This window comes from Accipiter gentilis, chromosome 10 (assembly GCF_929443795.1).
Source record: "Accipiter gentilis chromosome 10, bAccGen1.1, whole genome shotgun sequence".
In the NCBI taxonomy this organism is placed as follows: domain Eukaryota; kingdom Metazoa; phylum Chordata; class Aves; order Accipitriformes; family Accipitridae; genus Astur; species Astur gentilis.
The window spans coordinates 34260971-34277180 of record NC_064889.1 but is presented as its reverse complement, the minus strand read 5'-3'; the positions used below and the strand labels follow the sequence as shown (position 1 = coordinate 34277180).

Genomic DNA, 16210 nt, shown 5'->3' with positions numbered 1-16210 from the left:
ACTGCATACTACTGCAAAGAAATCTTTCAAGCCGATGTTGCTCCAGCTAGAATTTGAGAATTGTTGGTTTAAGCAGTTGTAGAAGTTGCCTAAAGTAATAAATAGTCCTGCGTGTTTTATGCATATTCAGTAGATGAACAAAAGCTAAATCTATTTGAGAGATTATTTTCTTCCCTTTATAATAGCTTTTAAAATTGGGGAAAAAATCCTGTAATTTTCCATATTATTGCTATTTTTAGCCTTATTCAAGTTTTAAAATATCCATGTTTGTTCTTACCACTCTGTTATTAACAATTCAAGTGTTTCAGTAGTGGAGCTCTTTCCCCACAGGAAAGACACAGGAAAGACACTGGATGTGCTTAATTACATGATCTGTTCTGGGTCATTTGTGTGGGGCATTGTAGAGATGAAGGATCTACGTGGACAGAAAGCTTCAAGTACGAATTACTAATGTTAACGTGAAATTACACTTTCTATACTATCCAGAGGTTCATTCATCTGTTTGTTGCAAATGGGCAGCGTCCAGGTGACTGTCTTGTCCCTTAGACCAAAGCGCAGAGAGTGGAAGTTTCTGATGTTAATGTTTTGCTTCTTTGTTACCTTTTTAGCTGTAACACAGTGCCAATATACTATTTTTGTTGTTGTTCTTATGCGTGGAGTTTGCTGTTGATGTATGAAAATGTTGTTTAAAATTCACAGGTTATGCAAAACTCCCTTTTAAATGGTTTGACTACCTCAGGGAAACTGACTCAATAGCAGCACCTGTAAAGCTCTTCAATAAGGTAATGAACATTATACGTGTGTATTTAAACTGTAATTAGTATTTTCTTTAAATTTCTGTCTGTATAGTCAATGGGATTGACCCATTTCATTAAATACAGTTTCAAAAAACTAAGACAACACAGACTTTTAGAAATAAGAATCATTTGAGTATATTAAGCGTGAATATTTCTGAAATGTTAAATAAATGCAGGGGTACATGAAACTTCATAACTGTTACTTGGGATTTTCTTGCATTAAGTTGACCGAAATATTCATTGCAACACTGTGCTTAAACCATCTTAATTAACGTGTTTGTTTACTGATGTTTGCCTTGTTTGTGTTTGCTTGTCCAGGAAGTTCCAAACCATGGGTTTCATGTTGGAATGAAACTGGAAGCTGTTGATCTGATGGAACCTCGCCTGGTATGTGTGGCCACAGTAACTCGCATTATCCATCGTCTTTTGAGGATACACTTTGATGGGTGGGAAGATGAATATGATCAGTGGGTGGATTGCGAGTCCCCAGACCTCTATCCAGTGGGATGGTGTCAGCTAACTGGATATCAACTACAGCCTCCAGCGCCACAATGTAAGTTCTGTTTTGTAAATAATGTTAACAGTTGCTTACTGGCCTTTGTTCATGGGTGATGATTTTCCTAACTTCATCTGTTTCAAGTGAGGTCAACAGGCGTAACAAAAATAGAAAAATTCTTGCTAATGCTTAGAAATACACAGTTCTAATCTCTTCCACGTTTACTTTTAAAGTACTTCTGGGCATTTCTGGGGCTACTTACTATTTTTTTAATGCCAGAAGATGCTTATTTGATCCAGGGAAAAAAACCTGTTATTTACCCGTCGATTCTGGATAACATCACTGAGAACTGACTTTTCTTCAGGATTGCAAAGATATATGCTTTGCATACCCAATTTGAGGGAACTTGGTGCTTGCGTAGCTGTTCAGGTGCAAAAGTACTTACTATAAGTGAGAAGACTGTATTTCGTTTAGGTGCATCAAGACTTGTCCTGTCAGGTCAATTTATACGATAATAATTGATAACTGTATTTCGAGAACTGTTAGTTGTTTAATGGGAGGGTAATAGTAGTTACTGCTAGTAGTTTAAGGGGAGGCTTTTCCCACAATAAAGGTATTCTGTTCATTCAGTCACTAAGGAGAAATTCTGTAACTGTGTAGCAGCCTTGATACATTCTGAAGTGTTTTTCCAAAACACTAAACTTTAATTCTGAATTCTTAATTTTTTACAGCATCAAGAGATAGCCAGTCAAGTTCATCAAAACAGAAGAAAAAAGCTAAATCACAACAGTACAAAGGACATAAGAAAAGTGGGTGACAAAGTAGTGTTTGCACTTTTCCTATTGTTTGAAAAGTTTGTGGTCTCTCCCTGAGTCCCTATTCTATTTGGAAATGTTTGTGTGTAAGCAGGTCTTATGCTTAAAGGTGCAGTATGCCATAAGAGGAACTTTTTCATTGAGAATAACCATTTTTTTATAACTTGCAGCAGGGTTGATGTTGCTAATAACAATCTATATGAATTGTAGGTGGACAACTGTTACAATATTTTTGGTATTCAGGCATCATTTTAATTAAATAATACTTGGACTGTGTAGGTATACTGCCTTATACAAAATACTCAGGTATCAACACCGTTTTAATTCTGCTCTTTGTAACACAAGTGCAGGAGTAGGAACCAAGTTACTTGGATCAGAAAGAATGAGATGTAGAAAATTTACATTACCATCTAGCTGGCTCCTAAAGAACAAAAAAGTGACTTACTTGCCAGTGGTTTAGATAAGACGTCCGTGGGAAGCTGTATGTAAATAAAACTTTTTTTATGGTTATTTTCAGGAACAATAAGTAGCATTGCTGTTAGACTATTCTTGTCAGAGTAAAACATCGTAATGACATTTTTAAGAATCTGAAGTATTCAGGTTCTTTCGATAAGTAGTTGTTTCTCTCTGGATCGGGTTATCTTCAAAATTCACAACCAATCTGAATTTGCACAAATGCACGTTTTGCATTCCTCTATATTTTTATTTCCATAACTCTGTTGGTTTAAACTGAAAATCTGTTTTGTATGAGTAAAATAAAGGGAGTAGAGGCAGCCGGCTGTAAGAGGACCTTGTGCCTTCTCCCATGATTCTTCTCTAGAAATCAGATCTATCTGTATTCTCTCCTCTAAGCAATATTGTAGTTTTATATGGCAGCTTTATTCCAAAGGTTCTCAAGCCAGTTTTCCAATAACTGGACAATTTTGAAAGGCAGCTACCTCTTGAGTCACGAGCAGCAACATGACAGCCATTGGACAAAAAATACATGTGCCAAGAGATGATGTGGTAAATAAGAACGTAGGGTAAGCCTATAGTCTTGTTAAGTACTACACAATTTTTAATGATGTTTAACTCAAGATTTTTACAGTATCTTTTTTTAAAAAGAACCAATTACAACTTGGGGGCGGGGGTCGGTTCTGCCACATAAGAATGAATAGTTTGTCTTGATAGAAGTAGATGGTCTACTTCCAGACAACCTAACTACGCATATTAAGTTTGGAGCATCAAATTGCTATGCTGACTCATTCTCTTGGTGTTTTCTTGGAAACAGTGGAGAGTTGGAAAGAAGGTGCAGTATTTTACACTGCAGACATACGGGCAGATCAGCTACAGAAAAGGGTTTATTATCTGTCCTCTTGAATTGGCCCTGCTTCGTTGTCAAGGTATTTTCTAATAGGACAATAGCAGACAATCAAATCAACAGTTTTGTTGATGTTGAAAGTTATTTTACCTGCAAGTCAGCAAGCCTGACCAACAAAAATCTTTAACAGTCCATAATGTGACATTAGGAGAGATTTTATTATGTGAAATACTCTTCTAAGTGAGAACATGAGGCTTTTCCTAACATTAGAATCTGTATCATCTTGACTTTTTTAGACTTGTTTCCAGAGAGTTTTGTTGCTCTGAGACTTTAGTTCATCAAAGTACAAAACTAAAATTTTAAGGCACGTTCCCTGAAAGACAGGGGTTTTCCCCCATCCCTTAAATCTCATTTTGAAATACAGAGGCTGCTGAAATCCAAACTATGCAGTTCTATATATGTGAGGTATAGCTGCTTTGCAGATGCTTTTTGTAGCTGTTCTCAGTAAAGTGTATTTCCTGATGATGAATCCTTATGTTGTCTTTAACTTCTGGACAACCTTGTCTTACAAAGCATCAGTCATTTTGATGACTTCAGTATTGCAATGCTATGATCGGAGACTTCCAAAGGCAATGTGGATTTCAAAGGACTATCATGTGCCTTTGGCCACTGATCCTAGATAAAGTAATAGATATGGGAGGAAACTATTGGAAAGCATTGAAAGATTTCATAAAAATAAAGCTTTAAACATGGTGAGGGAAAAGAACTCTAGATGAGTATGACAATCATTGTGAAGTCTGATTAAATGGACCAATTGCTAGTTTGAATTGTGCAATATGAACTGACTGTCCCTAAGAAAACTCTTGCATAAAACCTAGAGCAGGGGTCTGTAGACAGATGCTGACCTATTTTAAAGTAATTCAATTTCAACCAGCATAGTTTTTCATGGAATTAATTAGCTAATCTGGAGGTGATTGGAAAAAAAATATTCAGACAGGTTTGTGTGAGCTAAAAAAAAAAAAATAATCTGTCATCAATTTCCCTTATTTCAAATCTTTTTATCTTTGAACAGTAGTTTGTTGTATTGAAATAAGATGCATCCACTGGTTTCTGTTACGTCACAGATGTAGCTATCAGGAAGGGGCCTGTTGACCTGGGATAAGAAAACAGATATCTTCATTCTGAGTAGAACCTGAAGCTCAACCCTTGAGTTAGGTCTACCCTAGCTTCCTGCAGTGATTTTGAGAATTGTGTCAAATGAGAAGAAAACTTTTTTATCTAGGGCTTTTCCTGAGGTAGAAAAATTGACCTAAACGAAGAGCTGTGCAGTTGTGCTGCAGTTGTGTAGAACTCATGTGAGAAATTAAAACCCTTGCCTTCCTGGTAAATTTGTGAATGGATCTGTTAAGGCAAACTGGAACCTTCTTCGCTAGTCATTGCAGAAAGCAACCTTCGCTATTTTGATTTTCAGTCATAAAAAGAAGTTGAGCAGTGAATGCCACAGATAAAGCAGGTGTCTGGGGAGTTCTTACGACATCTTGTTAAGGGCCTCAAACATTGCACTCTTTCTTCTTTCTGCTGTTTGAGGAAATAAGCAGTAAAATCCAGATCCTGTTCAGGATCTTGCAGAAGTATTTTTTAAATAGAATTCAGGTACAGAAAAAACAGCTGATTTGAGTATATCTAGAGAAAGTTCTGAGTGCTGTTGCCTTAAGCTAGGGAAAGATGGCTATATCATTAATTACCTTTGTGTAGTACCTGTTCTTGGATAATTCCGGACTGTCTGAGCAGATTTTGTTTAGCAAGCTATGCTAGACCATTCTGCTCCTTACCTCATCCCCCTTCTTCCACCGAATACCTCTGCAAAAGTTTCTTGATATCTGTCTTACAGTAAGTGTGACACAAACACTGGAAAGGAAATTCCCTTTATCTAGTGCCATAGGAAGATTTGTTATAGTGGAATTTGTTCTTTGTTTCACACTAACCTCTGAAATAAATATGGGCTATGGAAAAAAGGAATAACTTCTCATGGGTTTGTTTTCTGGACTGTTTACTCGATGCTAAGAAATCTGCTTAATCATCAAAAGGAGATGAGAGAACAAGGTCATGAAAAGTTGTAGTTGGCTGCCTCCTACATGTTTATTCTTAGTGGGTTATGGCAACAAAAGTGTTGAGTCACAGGAAATAATACTAAGAAAATGTTTGCTGTAGCTTTTTATTGTTCAGCACTTGTAAATAAAAATAAATAGAAAGTCTTATTTTGAGAAGGATTTCAGTCATAAAACTGTATAATGCAGTAATAATGCTTTCATGGTAAAGTAACCACAGCTGATTAAAAAGAAGCTCTATATATGTCTGAATTAAACTAGATTAGTACAGAGAAGTGTTACTTCCACATATTTTTTTCATGTACTCACAATGCACTGCAGAATGTCTTTGAGTCATTCTGCTGTGTATAATGATGCAGATTTCCAGTGCAGTATTTTACCTCCTTACTGAGTCCATTGAGAAGTGAGTAGCATGTATTCGATGTGGAGGAGAAGTGATTACATAGTGAACTCTGCTGTAATGGGATTATGGTAAAGGAAGAAAGTCAGACTCCTGTTGTTCAGCTGTGCCACTACAGAAACTAGTATAACCAGCAGAATTAACACTCAACGCTGAATGGGAGCAACTTAAAAAGCATTGCGTCCAGCTATAATGTTTTACTTCTCAACAACAAAGGAATACGAGAGAAGATTTTTAAGAGATCTTCAATTAGGAGAATTTCTTAATCCATAAAAAGTAGTAAATTTGGAGCTGAGAATACAGCTGTGCTTTTTTATTCCTTTTTTTGAAAGCTACAATGGGCAACATAACTAATTTTCCTTTATGTTAGTGTGACTTACAAGTAGTTAATGTGCACACATTTAGTAATAAAGATAGAAAAATTACCTGTCAGATTGTTACATCTTTTATGGAGAGGTTGATAATACAGATGTTCCTAGGACTTATTTTAAGCATAATTTGTTATTGTCAACTGTTTGGAATGCCCAAACACTTTGTTTTGGTGTGATTACTGATACACAGAGCATGAAATAATTTTCTTAAAAATCTAACAATGTTTTTAGTCTATTATAAGTAAGAAGACTGTCCAAAAGGGAGTAGAAATTAATTACCATCCTACCTGGCCCACCCTTGGATGAAGCTGGTATTTTTTCTTAGATTTATTATGTTGCTATGTAAGCAGCTTGTCATGTTGACAGTGACCCATTTAGTAGCATTTGGATTGTAAAGATGTGCTTATTTTACCCTTTTTAGGTTTTTTCTTTTTAATTAGAATGTTTTATAACTATAAGACATTCTGTGTGCATGCACAATACCAGGTGGACTGTTTGAATTATGCCTTCTGCTTTGTCACTGTGTTCTCAGCCAGCAGTGTGTCCATCATTGCTACTTACTTTTTATTCAAAGAAAGGAAGATCAAGTTGCATGTAGTTTGTGTGTTTGCTAGATAGTTACTGTGTTACTTGTTAATTCCTAATTGCAAGCGTAAGTTTTGTGAGCACTTTTGCGAATACTTGAGAATCACTTCCAGTTTTGTTTCCCATGGTGTGTATTTCAAGGGGGTAGGATTTTGTACCATGTGCCTACTGGTCAGAAGGCTGTGCAGGTGAATACTTGAAGGGTAACTTATCAGTTTGCCTAGACTATTCATTAATAATGTAGTATGCAGAATCTGCTCATGTTGTCTGCTTTCTAGTAGGTGTATATATTGGAATAAGGTTATTGAAATGATAATTTGACCTCAACATTTTAAAAGCTGGATTCTGTAGACAGCTTTCTGCCTAATTCTGGTGTTATCTCTTTAAAAGGCTCATCCTGATGTTGTCTTGTAAGAAGAATATTTAAGCATGGTGGTATCTTTAGCATATGCATAATCTAGTTACCTTGTCTCTTCAGGGCTAGGCTTTTGTTTGTCAGGTTGTCTTTATCTGACGGTGCTGAGAATACTTAAGCATTAGCAACCATAGTTTTGATATAGCTGAAAGCAGTGGAGGTGATGTATTGCAGTGCTTGTGTCCCTGATATTGTAGAGAAGTTTCCTCAGGCACAGAATCAGAGCATCTTAGTGATAAAGGAGAAACATGTTAATAATTTGCATGCAAAATGTTTTCATAACATTTTTTTCATTAATTCAATGTTTAATAATCTGAAGGCATTTTAGAAGATATTTTTTCTAAACACTGAAATGCGCATTGTTGTTTGTAAGGCACTGTAAAAATGGGAAGCACCGTTCTAAAGTAATTAAGAGTATGTATTTTTAAACTAGGTTTTTGGAGGTGATAAACTTTGTCTGGAATGGATTATTTCCCCAGAACCATCCTTTCTGTCACTGTTAGACACACTCACTGAAACAACTGCAGTTATGAACTGAGCCCATTCTGTCTTGGGTGTCCAACCAGAGGATAGTATATTGACTGTGCAGTGTAGCTGCAACAGAAGCAATTTACGGCATTTGTGTTTCATTGGTGGAGTATGAAATAAGTGGATCATGTTTGTAAGCAATGCACTTGAAGTCCTGTCAGCTAGTCTCTAGAATTCGGTAACTAAAGTGTGGTTGTTGAGAACAAAATTCCCAATAATAACTGAACGGTGCCATTGTAGAGGCCCTTGTTTTCCAGAATCGGTTAATGTGAAGCAGAGCCATTTCTCAGTGAACAGTCTGAGTCACCTAATGCACTTTAACCCAAGCGTTTATTTTAGTTTGACTTGATGTTTAGAGAGGAAGATACCAGTTGGGAAGAAACCTGTCAGTTTGTCCAGCCCACCCATGACAGGTGAGGTGCAGAGGGGCTTCTCTGGTGATGACGAGTTGACTCCTCCTCCATATCGAACCTTTCCAGCACAGACAGCCCCGGAGGCCTTCCAGCCTCCCAGCACTAGCCAAGAGCTCAGTCCCAGCCTCAAAACAGGTAACTAGCCACATCAGTCTTTGTTACCACAGAGGGAAATGACGGACAGGGTGGGGAACTAAGCACGGTCTAGCATGTAATGTGCTGACTCATCAAATCTTTTTTTTTCTTTTTTCTTTTTTTTCTGTAAATTTTGGTTGGGTTTTTTTTCTGTTAGTGAGCTTTTCATTCTCACTGATGCACCATGTCACTGAGGATTGCAGCTGTTTCAGAATTTCATAGGAGGCCATATTGTAGGTTACTGAGGCACAAAGGCACAGAGGAGCTCTGCAGAGCTTTAAAATACAAAAATGCACTCTGTAAAACTGAACAGTAATGTGGATTTGGGAATATTTCATGTAAGCAGGAGGTTAGTGTGCATTATCTTTTGCAGAGAAAGTAACTGTACACAGTAAATAAGGAGTGATTTTTGGCTGTGTCAGAAAAAGGCAGTTATCTGGGAAGAGATCTTCAAAATGTAAGCATTATTTGAAAATTTGTGGGTTACTAATATAGAAAGTATATCTGAAAATAGTTTGTCCTTTTGGAATTTGATCTTTTCCCTATTTTTAATGTAAAACCTGGGTTTGGTTGAAGTATTGACAGTATAATAGTGTGTCTGTATGTGTGAGCAGAGAAAAAACTCTTAATTCATTTAGCGGTAATGTTGAGCAAGTAGATTAAAATTTTGAGTTTCTTTAAGGATAGTTTATGTAACGTAATCAATCTTCGATTATAGAAGTGCACTGCAAGAATCTAGTAGTTCTTTGTCTTTCCTTTTCCTAATATGTATGGCAATATAATGTAGCAAGTAACCAAAGTATTTCTAACAGATATGTTGTAGCAATATGATCTGTCAGACACACTTGATTATGCTCTCCCTGCAGGACAGCTGCCAGGTTGATAGATTAAGCTTCAGATTTGCTTGATTTATACTCTCTTAAACTTGCTTTAGCCTGAGTAGGCTGCCTTATTGCTATTTTTAATTGACTGTGGAATATATCCAGAACAGTTTCCTTTGTCCGTGTATTATCCCTTCACAAAATGGGACACAGTAACCTACCTGCCGCCTTTAGACCCTGAGGACAAATCTTGACTCTCCTCTGTACACCTCTCAACGTTTCTCAGGAACTCCTTCATTTTTACTTCAGCTTGCTACTTGTGTGTACATGCCTGTTTTTAACAGAGTCTCTGATGCAAAAGGGACGCCTTCCTTAAGAAAGAGTGTTCTGGAGTGTTTGTTTCTGCACAGCTTTTCCTCTCTTACTGCAAATCTACACCTAAATTTGCATATATGTGGTGCACAGATGTGCACAGTCTGAGGTTTTCTGTGTCATTAGATCTGCTACAAAACACCTGTGTTCTTTGGTTTCTGATACCTGATGCTTTCTATGATCATTTGGGGGGAACTTTTTGAAGTTCTGAATTTTGGAGAGGCTGGACAAAATTAGTTTTATTTGTGATGTAGCCTTGTCATTGTTAAAAAGTGTTTAACTTTAAATTGAAACCAGAAAAGCCACACATTTTAAGTCTGGGGAAGAGGAGGGCATAACCCTGATATATAGTAAGTTAAGAACACATTTGAAATCAGCTGGAACTTATTAATTGCATGCATATTCCTCAGCATTGTGCACTGTCTCACATTTTAGTAGCTGTAGGATGTAGGCACATTGCAGGAGATGCTTGTATGTCTTTGAATGGGAGTAGTGTAAGATTAGTAATGAGGCTAAAACTTCATGTCTATTGGAGATCTCAGAAAGGCTCATTAAACAGCTCTCTCCACTTGTGTACTGTCATAAGCACAGCAGAAGGTTTCAGTACTTCATCTTGTAAGTATGAAGTGGTTTCACTCTCTAGCAAACTCATGGTGCTTCTTCAGGGTACATGAGTACTTTGCATCTGAGTCATATGAAATGATCTTTTAAACACTGAAATGCAACCATTGGACAGCTTCACTTTAAAAACAGCCTGTCAGACAATGAGACTGTTCCGAGAGACTCACCCTCTTCTGCATGTATTCTGGACCTCATTGCTGTGTTCTATATTTATGTTTTGGGGGTTTGAATGACATTGCATCAGACTGTCTGTCTTTGTCTCCAGGCAAATCACAGAGACTATTTAAAAAGGGAGTACCTTGTGTGTCTGCATCCCTTTTACTTCCATCATGATTGGCTAGATGACTTCCATTAGCTTTTTTTATTCAAGTAACTTTTGTTGTATAGCTGTAGCTAAGCTTTTCTTATGGAGGATTGTAGTTAAAAGCTGTATAATAGGGACAAATGAAGCAAAGTATCATTAAATATCTAAATGTAAGGGTTTTGGTTCAAATTAGCCAGAGGCAAGCCAAATTATGGAGACTGCTATTACTCCTGTACCTGCAGAAGCATTCTACAAATACTCGGGGGGGGAGAGAAGAAAAAGAACATGCCTGGTGAATTTCAGATTGTATCCCTGACTTCTGTTTAGCATTTGCTTAAGGTATTAGTAGCATATCCAAGTAACCAGTTATGTGTCTTATCATTTAGACAGCACTTTTGTCCTCCACAGATCAAGGTTCTTGATCAGAGTTCAGCATAACGCAGGGAAAAGTATTTAGGAAAAATAAAAAAGCAGCAAGGGATTGTGGGCTATGTAAGTGGAAGGCATCTATTAAAGAAAGAAATGGAGAGCTTGCATTACACTGCAACTTTTTGATTTTTTTTTTAATACCTTAATTTTCAAATTTTATTTTTATTTAGCACAAGAGTTTGTTTCAACATGGAAGATGACATAGAAAAATAATAAAAGAATAATCAAATGGCTTATAAGTTATTGCAGGGCTACTAGTAGCAACAGGTTATGGGTGGTGTGTTTTTTCTTTCACTGCATATTTCTGCATTTCAAGATAACATTGGTAATGCATATAAACTTTGTATTCAGTAGCTGTAAAATTTAATACTCTTCTCATTCATTTGGTCATAGAGAACCATTTATTTTCGTATAACCAACCCTTTAATGTGGGTACTGCACCTTTAATGAAAGTCTTGACATGTTTTGTTTTCAGTGTTCTTATTGTGCTCATATTACGATATTTATCACTATTCATTAATGAAACTAGAAGAGTAGTTGTGACATTATTGTTATTCATAACATGTTTTTTATGTCTTAGATCTCATTTCTGTTATCTTTTTACAAAAGAAAGAAGAGAGAAGATTAAAACTACAAAAAAGATGTTTTGCTTGAATGAAACTTATCTTCTGGGATCTTAAAATTTTAATGATGTATAGAGAAATCTTTGTCAGTTTCTTTTTTTTCTTGTCTCACATAGATCAGTTACAGTAATTGGGCTAAGTAAGGCGAATTGTAGATCATAAATGGCCAACAGTTAATCTTATGTTTACTTCTGTAAAGATTAAATAGGAAGTAAACAGTAAAATAAGTATTGTTCTGAGCAACAGTGATTATTCCTATTAACGTGTTCATTTAGTTACCACCTTAAACCAGTGGTTTACAATACTAAATTCTTGAGAAAAGCCTGTAGAGAATACATTATTGTAAGTAACTTATTCAGATATGTTAATATTAGAGCATAACTGAAGGTTCAATTTACGGTCAGAAAGCATCTGATTTCTGTGGGATACTGAGTGTTAAAAGAAGAATCACTAAAATGCAGAATATAAGAAAATGGAAAATCTGGCGTCTGTTCCCAATTTAAATAATGTTACATAAATTTAAGGAAAAATTGTATTTACTTTGAATTTTATAGATCTTTAATGTTCATCTTTTGTTTTTAGTGACTTCATTGCAGCTGAAGGAGGAGTTGCTAGATGGAGAAGAGTATAGCTTCCTTCAAGGAGCATCTGATCAGGAAAGCAATGGATCTGCCAGTTACTACATCAAACAAGAACCATAAGGCAGCTCAGAAAAGTGAGGGGCAGAGTATTGGTGATAGGAAAAGAGCCTTTCTCCAAGACTGACTGATTTTGTTCCCACTTCGATGGTACAGTTCAGGTGACTGTACCTGGGGCACTTTGCTAACTGTAGATGAGTTAGACTCAGTTCAGAATTTTTTGGAAGGGCGGGGAAACTATTTTAGTGAAAAAGATTTTTCAATTTATTAAAAACAAAAAAGGACACTTTTGTGTTGTATTTGAAGCTTTTGAAAGAATTTTGTAATATTTTCAAGTTCAGATTTATTGTGCATTGTTAACAAGAACTGAAATTCTAATTTTTTTGTAAGATTAAAGTTTAATTAGCATGATTGTGGGAAGCGGTTGGAGGAAGATATAGTTGCAAATACAAATGAACTGTCATAACAAATGAACCTTTTTGGTACAAGTTGGGAGACTTCTAGACTCTTGTGAACTGCACTGGTCACGCCTCTGGTTTTTTTTTATTGTGAAAATAAGGCATTTAAGCCCTAATTTAGAGGCATAAATTGTATGTGGAAGATAATCCTGTAAAGCTCTACTCAGTGAGTAGCCCCAGTTGCAATGGAGCCATCACCTGAGGAAGATTTTAACTTCTCAAGATGTTTTTATTTAGTTTAAAATACTTTTTTTATATATATATATAAGATTTTTTTTAAAAAAAATAAAAGGTTCCTTAGGGTCTGATTCAGTGCCCATTATTATCATCAGTAGCCTTGTCTCCATTGACTGCAGTAGGCATTGGATTGGGACCATAAAGCTTTTGTCTGTTCATGACTGTCTGTAGTCTTGGAATGCTTCAGCAAATGTTTACAGAGCCCTATGCCAAACTGGAACTTCAGAAAATTCCCTCATTTGGAAGATTAGTTTTAGCTATGAATTTAGACTAAAGAAGAAACAGATGGACAGTAACTCTCGCCTCCCTTGGTAGTGGGAAGGAACTTCTGAGCATTTCTCTGATATTATTTTTTTTCTATTCAGAAAGACCTAGGTGTTTCCCTACTATCTTAAATATTTATTTGTGAACATTCAAAACTGATGTTCCAGCTGGTTTCAGGTGAGCTAAAAGGAGCCATACATTGTGGATTAAAAAAAATTAGTTCAGTTCTGCACAGCCTGCAATATTCTTTTCTTGCTGCAATAGTGTAATATGGAAGTTGAGACTTGAGAACAGTATATAAATCATATACTGTCTAGTATGTAATCCATAAACTGGATTTGCTTATTGCCTGGAATTCTTGTGTCTCACTTCAAGTATCTCGTTAGCCCCACCTGCTTAACTGTCCAGATTTTTTAAAGGCAAAAGTCATGTAAAAGGGTGAAAATGTCTACCAGTAAAATACAAAGTATTTTAGCATGAGCTCTTAATAATTTGGATTTTATCTTTCCATATTTTTAAACTTTGTACGTTTTTGTAAATGATCTCATTCGTGGAGTTGATTAGTGAAATGTTTAATCAGCCCTGCAGAGTTGTGACTGGAAAAATGTGCATCAAGAGCTTTAGCTTTTACCAGTAAGGTTCATTAACTAAACTCTCAGGAATTAACTGCATATGTTCTATAAGTGCTTCTGGGTCTTAGCAGGTCCCCTTCAGAGCAGTACAATGATCATCTGACTCTTGACCATAAATTAGGGCTTAAAAAAAAAAAAAAAAAAATTCTTCAAAATGATTGTCTGTGTTCCTACAGCCTAAGAAATGCTTTAAGGATATCAACCCACAGAGCCCCAGGAGACCATTTTTGTATATTGTTGTTTGAGCCTAAAAAAAAAAAAGGTGCATAGAAAGTTGAAAACCAGCAATTTGATTATTTTCTAAAATATTGCTCTAACTTTGGGTACATAGTATTGGTAATATGCACAGGTTTACCTCATTCTATGCAAGAGGGGTTAATTATGTAAAGTTTTGTATTTACTACTGGAAGTAAAAAAATGTCCTGTATAGCGTAGGAATGTCTGGAATTCTTTTCTCCCTTACTGGTAAAATTTCTTAAATAATGACCCCTTTTTAACAACAGCTTCTTATATTGTCAGAATCTGGTTATCAGATTATAAGTATCTGTAACTTCAGGTGGTAAAGACATTTTAGCTCTCTAGAATAGCCATAAAAAGGACTTTTTCAGGCTTGGTAGACTTCAAACACATTCTCTCAGATTCTGACCCACCCATGACATTTCTTTTGAACAGCCTGGATTGGAGAAGCAGGATTAGAGACCATTGTAATGACACTTCGAGCCTTGATTATTTTTATTTTTTTTCCTGTGTTCTCAATTTAACCTGCTGTAAAATCCAGCTCTGCAAGCATTGATTTGGTTTGGTAAGTACATCACTATTGATTTATTTTATTTTATTTTTTTAAATGCAACAACTTGCAGATTGTCCCAGGCAGCTGGAACAAGGTTGGCACAACCTTGCTTTCTTCTCTCATCAACAGCTTCTGACTTCAGTAGAAAAACTGTTGCATTAATTTGTGTTTCATGATGTGAAAGCTTGGGCTAGTAATGAGCAAGGTGTATTGCCCAGTCACTAAACCTTGGTCTTCTGCGTATCGCCCAGGCTTATACCTGATTTCCGAGTTGCAGTCTTCAAATGTCAAGAGGGGAAATTAGCACTTAAGTTGAACATACTTCCTGTGTTGGAAAAATGTAAGAATCGGATTTGAAGTCTGTCAGTCTTTATAATGTTCTTTAAAAATAGGTATTTTATTCATTAAACACTAAAGTATGTGAGTGCATTCTCAGATATACATGTGACTTTAGTAGGAGTTGGGTGAAATTTCTCTTTGTGTTTCTGAATTCAAAATATACCTAAATGGTGTGTTTGTCAAGTACAGTGAAATATATCCTAAGCAAAACACATAAGAAACTAACTGAAGTCACTTGCTTAGGAGAGGTTGAAGGAAAACGTGTGCAAAATTCTACCAGTTTAGAGCGGTCTCTTCAACGAGAGGGCTACCTGTTGGCTGTGGTATCCATAGTACAGGCTTCACTGTATTTGTAAAGCATTCGTTAATAACTTGGCTCTAGGTAGTTTTAACTTCACTTTACTCTAAGCCATGTTATTTGGCTAAAAGAGCAGCAAAGTGTTGGACATCTGAAATCTTCAATGGGGTCAAACTAATTTCAGTATTTGGCATAGCAGGTTTTTATAACCATATGGTAGCGCAAGTTATGTACCTTACTTTGCAGCTACCCTTCTTCTATTGCTCAAAATCTTTCTGCTGACCTTTGATTTTTATGTTATTTTAAATACAACTCTTTAACCTTTTCCTTGCTGCATCTGAGGAAAGCTAAAGCAGTTATCAATTCCTTGTTCTACGGATACTAACACGGGTTTCAGTGTTTGTTTGTTTGTTTTTTTTATTGTTGTTTTATGTGATGTGAATACCCTCTCCCGTCAATATTTGTATGATGGTGCTAATATATTTGGTAACAATCCTTTATTGGGAAGGGATTTTGAAAAACTGTGATTTCAACTGAATTTTTCTTCCTTTAATTTTCATATTTAAAACAAAAAGCCACAGCCATTTATACAAAAAAGGCATCAGCTTTGGCCCCTGGGAAAATGTCGGGGCGGGAATCAAGATTAAACAAATAGGGTTTTTACATCATTTCTGTATGTATTTGATATATAGATCAATATCTGTACAAATTTAATCTTTTATTTTCTTGGTAATTTGTGTGGTCAATGAGAGAGAGCATTTAAAGCTTTCTCATGCAATGTACATAACTAAGTGAAAAAAAAATGCTTTTGGAGAAATTAATGTTACTTTCATTTTTACGAGACTGCAGATTTTCAGCATGGATGTGAAAAGCATTAAAATTATAACTTTGTGTACAAGATGAAAATAATTCACTAAATTTGCCTTTTTTACACAAAATAAAAATGATAAAAAGTCTTTTTTCTGAGTAGTGGTTGTTTTGTTTAAAAGGCACCCACTGGCGCACACATAAATGCATTCCT

At 35.9% G+C, this 16210-nt stretch overlaps 1 protein-coding gene across 14 annotated transcripts in view; it reads left to right on the top strand.

Moving 5' to 3' along the window:
• The window catches only part of MBTD1 (mbt domain containing 1), a 40392-nt gene extending 24247 nt beyond the window's left edge, over positions 1-16145 (top strand). For 11 of the 14 annotated variants that reach the window (XM_049811439.1, XM_049811442.1, XM_049811445.1 and 8 more), the window contains 4 exons: positions 700-782; positions 1116-1350; positions 2025-2102; positions 12116-16145. In XM_049811439.1, coding sequence (XP_049667396.1) covers positions 700-782; positions 1116-1350; positions 2025-2102; positions 12116-12234 — 515 coding nt within the window. In that variant the 3' untranslated portion in view covers positions 12235-16145. The remainder of the gene's footprint in view (positions 1-699; positions 783-1115; positions 1351-2024; positions 2103-12115) is intronic. The other 3 variants (XR_007507387.1, XR_007507386.1, XM_049811437.1) reach the window with 3 other exon arrangements.
• Positions 16146-16210: the final 65 nt, after the last annotated feature.